The sequence below is a fragment of the Pinus tabuliformis genome, chromosome X, assembly GCF_031772625.1.
Source record: "Pinus tabuliformis cultivar Carrire ecotype Pingquan chromosome X, CPIR1, whole genome shotgun sequence".
Lineage (NCBI taxonomy): Eukaryota > Viridiplantae > Streptophyta > Pinopsida > Pinales > Pinaceae > Pinus > Pinus tabuliformis.
Window position 1 is genome coordinate 983401973 of NC_142308.1, and position 7441 is coordinate 983409413.

Below are 7441 nucleotides of genomic sequence, written 5' to 3' on the forward strand. Positions count from 1 at the left end.
GTTTAAGATATTAATAATCTTATTGCATTTTATAACAAAAACTCATTCTTATTCTTAACCATTAATAAAATATTTAGATATTCATATTAAACAACGCAATTTTATAACAGAAGTAATTAAAAGTAATAAAAAAAAGAAGCTACATATACATTTTATAAATTAATTGAAAAAAAAAAAATTTTTATGCTTAAAATTTTTAAACAATCTCACTATTTTATCCCCAAGTAAATTCTGAATTTTATACATCTAAAAATATAACTTAAACAATGAAAATATATCACTGATCTAACAAGTTTCAAGAGATCAAAATTGAGGTATAAACATTTTATTCATTTTTTGTACTTTAGAAAAGATTTGATCTTTCTATACTCCTACTAAATTTATGGTTAAAATAAATCTATACTAGTTGCACGCAAGTGCATGATGTGACGGTCGGGCGGGTTGGTTTACACGCCCCCCGGCCGGTTTCGATCCCTGTGGAGCTGTGCGAATGCTGCAGCATATGTTGATCCATGGAGACCCCAATGATGGATGTTGATCCATGGAGACCCCGATGATGGCGATTAAGTTTCGATGTGACGCTGTCAGTACTCTGACACGCATATGTACCAATATATATGTAATAAAAGAGGGCCCATAATGCTTCTAAAGGGAACTAGCCCCTCCCATTTAAAAAAAACAAAAAATCTCCCCGGCCGGTTTCGATTCCTGTGGAGCTGTGCGAATGCTGCAGCATATGTTGATCCATGGAGATCCCGATGATGGATGTTGATCCATGGAGACCCCGATGATGGCGATTAAGTTTCAATGTGACGCTGTAAGCCTACTCTGACACGCATATGTACCAATATATATGTAATAAAAGAGGGCCCATAATGCTTCTAAAGGGAACTAGCCCCTCCCATTTAAAAAAAACAAAAAATCTATACAAGTTATTCCAACAAATCTTTACCGGACTCTAAGTCAATTAAATAATTAAAAATTTACCAAAACACATTTAAAAAAATGCCAAAACACTTCGGCAAGGTATAGACAGAGTAAATCCGTATCAGATTTTGTGCGAATTAAACTAAAAAACATGCCCAAAACTTCCATAACCTCTAACAAATAGGCTATGACGAAAAAAAAAAATGCAAAACCCCTTCCGTAACGTATAGATAGAGTAACTCCCTATCAGATTTTGTGCCAATTAAACTCAAAAACATGCCCAAAACTTCCATAACCTATAACAAATAGGCTAAGACGAAAAAATATGCGTATGTAACCTACTACGAAGGAAAGATTTGATTGCCTTCTCCCATAATGGATGTCTGCGCTGTTTAATCGTTAACGGTGGCTTTATATATGTACCAGCGAGAAATGATGACGAAATACAGCATATTCACAGTGCCATATCCTGCTATTAACCAGTAAAACTTATCGAGCTTCGCCTTGTTCAGATTCTGCGCTAGCCAGTTATGGTGAGCGGGGCCGCCTGTGGTGTTATGCACAATGCTGACGATGAGACTGCTTAGATAATTACCCAAACCCATGGACACGAAGAAGAGCGCACTCGCTATACTCCTCATATTATCGGGGAATTGACCGTACAGAAATTCGATCTGACCGACTGCACTGAAAGCCTCTACCAGACCGGCCACAGAATACTGAGGAACCAGCCACAGTGCTGACATCGGAATCACGTCCACCGGTTTCTCCATGAAACCGTGGCTTAACGCCACGTTCCGCCGCTTCGTTTCTACAGCAGCGGCTAAGGCCAGTGACAAGATAGCGAGGACTAATCCGACCCCCATTCTTTGTAAGAGTGTTATGCCTTTGCCTTCTTTGGTCATTCGCCTGGAGAATGGCATGATAAATCTGTCGTAGATGGGCAAAAACAAGGCAAGCGCCAGCATCGTGAAGATTCCAAATGATCCTGCAGGGATCTGGAAGTGCTTGCCCACGTGTCTGTCCATTGTCAATGCTTGCAGAATCGAGAATGTGTTTAGCTGTGTCAGACACACGAAGATGCCGATCGTGGTTGACCATATGGGCAGTATTCTAATCACCGATTTCAGTTTTTCCACTTGCTGGAGGCTGCACAGTCTCCATGGAAGGGCAACAGAGCCGTCTTCCTTAAAATCTCGTGGGGCTTTTATAGAGGCCTTGTTCAGAAACCTGAAAAGTAGTTACCCAATAATTCCATCAATTGAACTATTCATAATGAAGAACAGGGATTAGTGTTTTATATATTTTCTGAAAAATAAACCAGAGCGAACACGAACAGTTCACGTGTACTACTAAATCCATCATACTTTTGGTTATGTGAACTCACATGAATTGGTCTGTAACAGCAATCCTCGATTCGACAACTCCGTTGTGTGGAGGGTCATAGTACTCGGATGTCTGCAAAGGAAATGATAAATGTCGTTTTCTTGCTGCACTAACCATTACTTGCAGGAAGCTGGTGAATGAGCTTCCCTTGGCTGGAACACGAATGTAGAGCTTTGAGCCCAGGAGGAAACTCGTGACAGAAACAAACATCAGAATGGTGGGAATACCCAAACCCCAACTCCAGCTAACATTATCTTGAATGTATACTATGATAGTGACAGCAACCATCATCGATATGGCGAATGAAAAGTAATACCAGTTGAAGAAGCTCTGCATTGTTTTCTTCCCCTTTTCGCTAGTGGAATCGAATTGATCTGCTCCAAATGCTACAGAGCACGATTTGATACCACCTGCTCCTATGGCCATCATTGTAAAGGAGGAATAGAGCAAGGCATTTTGACCTGCTGTTGCAAGTCTGCACTGGGTTCCTGCATTAGCGCTGCATGGAGGCGGCCTCAGCTGTGCAAATATGGACGTAAGTGAGAGAAGAGCCATTCCCTTCACAATAAAAGCCGATAGATTAGAAGGCCGTTGGGGAGACATATCATTTCCCACTTTATGGCACACAGACTGAGTTACTGCCTGCAGTCTCAGCTTGCACTGTTATTAAAAAGGAAAACAGCTTAAAATATTCATTTCCAATTACTTAATATTGGCTAAAATGGATTTCCAGAATATAGTGATCCAAGAAAAACGCAACGTACAATGAGAGATGCTATGCAGCCCAGAGAAATAGTCCAGTATCTGCCAACATAAGAATCAGAGAGAAACGCGCCTAGAAGCGGAGTAAAATTCGTGGTTCCGCCCCACACGTTAAGAACGTATGAAGCCATCACATTTGGCATGTGGAATTGTTTTGTTAGGTAGACAATCATGTTCGAAGACAAACCCAGAGTTGCCAAATTGTCACATGCCTCGTTTCCTGCCATTTCAAATGGACGAATTCATAAGTTAAATTTCAATTACCAGCCATTTTCAAAATTATATCTAGATACATCCCACAAAAATGGGACTCTTGCTTCAAGTTCACACAAAGAAAGGTAGAGTATAATGTCATTCCCAAAACACCCAACAAAAGGTCCAAAAAGGACTGTAACTATCCCGGACCAAAAACATATTAGAAACTTGTAGCAAGAGAACAAAAAATGGGGCTCTGGCTTCAAGTTCGCACAAAGAAAGGTAGAGTACAATGTCATCCCTAAAACACCCAACAAAAGGTCCAAAAGGAAGTGTAACTATCCCAGAACAAAAACATATAAGAAACTTGTAGCAAGACAAGAAGAGAAAGCATGAGAGAAGGTTAGGAGTCTAACAAGGTCACTGGTTTTGAATCTTGTGCACTAGTTCCAGCCAGGCTTGATATATTTCCCTCACATTGGAAGTGACTCTCTAGGTGTGCTAGATAAACATACAATCTTTCTCGAGCAATGTTTTGGTTCTCCGGAATCCTCCTAATATCATTGAGAAATGAAATTATGTCGTATGTCTTCTCTTTTTTCCTTCAGAACTCGGCCAAGTAAATCCTCCTAATACCATTGAGAAATGAAATTATGTCGTTATGTCTTCTCTTTATGTCGTTATGTCTTCTCTTTTTTCCTTCAGAACTCGGCCAAGTAAAGTCTTCATCTCCCAATGCAAACTAAAAGAATGGAGATATTGGTTCCTTCATCCCTGATTTTCCCAATGTCTGGAAGCCAATTGGATAGTTTAGCAGCAAACGTTGTCTCATAATAAGCTTGACATTCAGTTGCCACCTTGGACTCTAACTGTCAAATGCCTGCTTTGGTGTCAAGGGAAGTTGATGCGTGATAACGGGAGGCTGCCTCTTGTGCACAGAGCCTACCAGCAGAACTACGACCACCCCGCCCAGACGGACCATGTCAATAGCACATAGGCTGCTTAGTCATTGCAAAAGGAGGAAACTAGAGGCAACACCCGCTCACCCACACAATAACCAGAAGAGATCTTTCATCCGACAAAAGCTCAAGCCAAACACCAGAACACAACCACAGCCACAAAGTAAAAGGGGGGTTTCTACGACACAGTGCCCTGGCCAATACCCAGAGTCCCACACTGTACAAACTAGACCAGGGGGTTCTCCCCACCAAGGCTTGCAGAGACTCCCAATATAATCTCTTCTAGGAGCAAAAGAGTGATAATTACCTAGCAGAAATCGGCAGGCTTCTTACATATATAAAGCGCAACAAGATAATGGGCCACAGAAAGAGCAAACAATGACCCTGAGACGACAGCCAGAATAAAGTCCAGGAGGGGGCCACTACCGAAGGTTGAGAAACAGAACTCTGTGACTCAATACAACAGCCCAAACTCGTAACAACACTCTAAACTGACCTTGCCAATGGCAAAAGATCACTAGAACAGGCTCGTCCGACAAATAAGTCTCCCAAAAAAAACCAGATAAACCACAACTGCCAGCAATGGAACAAAAGACCTCTAACAAACTGAAGCTGAGACTCCCACACTGTACAAACTAGACCAGGGGGTTCTCCCCACCAAGGCTTGCAGAGACTCCCAATATAATCTCTTCTAGGAGCAAAAGAGTGATAATTGCAACAGAACTCTGTGACTCAATACAACAGCCCAAACTCGTAACAACACTCTAAACTGACCTTGCCAATGGCAAAAGATCACTAGAACAGGCTCGTCCGACAAATAAGTCTCCCAAAAAAAACCAGATAAACCACAACTGCCAGCAATGGAACAAAAGACCTCTAACAAACTGAAGCTGAGACAATGAAACTCTACTAGAAAGAAATACAATGCCTTTTAAAATAAATAGACTACCAAGATACCAAATAATGCAGGATGCAAAAGTTCAAAACACCGATTCAATTCTTATCATAAAAATAGACGGAAAAATTGATAGCATATATACGTAAATATCAGAAAAAACACGCCCCTGCTTGTCCGAGGGTGGATCGGAGTCTTAATAATGAAATTTAGGGATAACCAAAAGCAAATAATCATGGAATAACTTGGGGACTAAAACGGCTAGTAGTAATACAGTGATACGTAGTTTAACAATAAGTTTTGCCGGTGAAATTAATTAAATGGCAGTCCAAATTTCATTGAATATACGGGTGGCTATGATTATGATTTTGCCTCGAGTAGATTCTCTTTATTCATGAGTCTCGGTGGACATCCCTTACATTAGTCCAAAGAATTACCTATTTGCTAAAAAAAACTTGATAATAGTAGTTGAGTGTCTATATTAGTCCAAAGAAAAGAATTGCCCATTGGCAGTGGTTTAAAAAAAACTGATAATAGTAGTTGAGTGTAGGACGACATACCCCAGATTAGTCTAAAAAATTACCTATTCACCATCGTTTAAAAACAACATAATAATAATTCACCTAGGCTCACATCCCCTAGATTAGTCCAAAAACTTACCTACTAAACTTACCTACTCCCCATAGTTTAAAAATAAATAAATAATAATAATTCACCGAGTCCAAAAAAAATTGCGTATTCACAATGATTAAAAAAAATAAAAAATAAAAAATCTGATACTAGTAATTCACCTATGATAAAAGGCATAGTTTTCCACCCTCCTTTGTTTCTGTGATGGAAGGAACCCTCCTCATCTTTCTCGCCTTTCATGGAGCTTTGGGCATTGGTTGGCGCTGGGCTGTCATAACGAACACACCAAAAGCTCTTGAGGTTGCAGGGCAAGAAGGCCAAGATCGATACCATCGAGACTCTGGTTCTGCATCGATCACTTGCGAAATCGTCTCCGTCCTCAACATTGTTACCATCATTTTTCTGACGCCTTGGATCATGTAATTGGGTTAGAGAACGCAAGTCCTGCTGGCTCAGGGCAGCCATGACTCTGCAAACTGGTGCGCAATGCGTTTATGTGGAAGGCACGATAATAGCTCAACCACATAAATAGCTTGGTCTGGGTGGGCCAATCCGTTTTAGTGAAATCTTGGAAGCGCACTTATGAAAGTAATAAAGCATCTCAGGACAAATGAAGTCAATAGTCATGATTTCGTAGACTTGTCGTCAATCTAAACGACACAAAAGTTCACGGCCTTGTGACGTACCGAACAAGTAAGTCAAGTCAATTTCATTTCTCGATACAGAAGTTTACCTCTCACCAACCCGTTTTCCTAGGCAGTCAAGTCAATTTTGATGTCTGGAGTTGGGAGGAGGCTATACATTGACTTTGACTAAATTCCCTGCGAGACAAGGTAAATGGATCAATTCAGCGAACCATATCACTTTTGTATTGGTATACATTATCATTATCTTTATCTTTGATTATTTAGGTATGTCAAGTCAATTTTGATGTCTGGGTGGGCCAATCCGTTTTAGTGAAGTCTTCGAAGCGGACCTATGAAACTAATAAAGCATGTCTCAGGACAATTGAAGTCAATAATCATTGAGATTGGGTCAAGCAAAGTCAATGGTCATGATTTCGTAGAATTGTCATCAATCTAAACGACGCGAAAATTCACGTGCTTGTGATGTACCGAACAAGTAAGTCACGTCAACTTTCATTTCTCAATACAAAAGTTTACCTCCCACCAACGCGTTTTTCTAGCCAGTCAAGTCAATTTTGATGTCTCGAGTAGGGAGGAGGCTACACATTCATTTTGACTAAATTCCCTGCTAAGCAAGGTAAATGAATCAATTCAGCGAACCATATCAGTTTTGTATTGGTATACATTATCATTATCTTTATCTTTAGTATTATGTATGTCGCTTTCATACGTAAGTGGAGGTTTGAAAGTGTAACATTTACATAAAAATAAATAACACACTTTTTTATTAACTATTGTACATTCCAATCACTAATTACAGTGAAATTAAATTAAATATTAGATTAATATTAAAAAAAACTTTTATTAAGATAAAAGTTGTTTATATATTCATAATTGTTATAATATATCATAAATTTAATGTCTAAATTATAGTGCAATAAATAGGCAGCCATTCACTACAATGTGAGTCAGCAAATCCCCAGCATAAAACTGAAGAAAAAAGGTCCAAACCCTACAAACCAAAAAACCGCCAAAAGATGCTCTCACTGGCTTGGACGCCA

The 7441-nt window shown here is 39.7% G+C and overlaps 1 protein-coding gene across 2 annotated transcripts; it reads right to left on the reverse strand.

Annotated features, from left to right (window-relative positions):
- Positions 1–704: 704 nt before the first annotated feature.
- LOC149143017 (protein NRT1/ PTR FAMILY 2.9-like) lies at positions 705–6297 on the reverse strand. 2 transcript variants are annotated; one of them, XM_089447279.1, is made up of 4 exons: positions 5916–6297; positions 3078–3295; positions 2315–2832; positions 705–2157 (listed from the first exon to the last, which is right to left on the reverse strand). In XM_089447279.1, the coding sequence occupies exons 1-4, from the start codon at positions 6217–6219 to the stop codon at positions 1320–1322; spliced, it is 1878 nt and encodes a 625-aa protein (XP_089303405.1). In that variant the 5' UTR covers positions 6220–6297; the 3' UTR covers positions 705–1319. The 2 variants fall into 2 exon arrangements, with proteins under 2 accessions (XP_089303405.1, XP_089303404.1); XM_089447278.1 differs by having other exon boundaries at positions 708–2157; positions 2315–2871.
- Positions 6298–7441: the final 1144 nt, after the last annotated feature.

What these genes read in the sequence shown, in the direction of transcription:
- LOC149143017 (XM_089447278.1), bottom strand. Translation starts at nt 6,219, where the DNA reads ATGGCTGCCCTGAGCCAGCAGGACTTGCGTTCTCTAACCCAATTACAT. An exon ending in AACTATGCCTTTTATCATAG is followed by an intron (nt 3,296 to 5,915) that starts GTGAATTACTAG and finishes TTGAAATGGCAG; the next exon opens with GAAACGAGGCATGTGACAAT. An exon ending in GCTGCATAGCATCTCTCATT is followed by an intron (nt 2,872 to 3,077) that starts GTACGTTGCGTT and finishes TTTATTGTGAAG; the next exon opens with GGAATGGCTCTTCTCTCACT.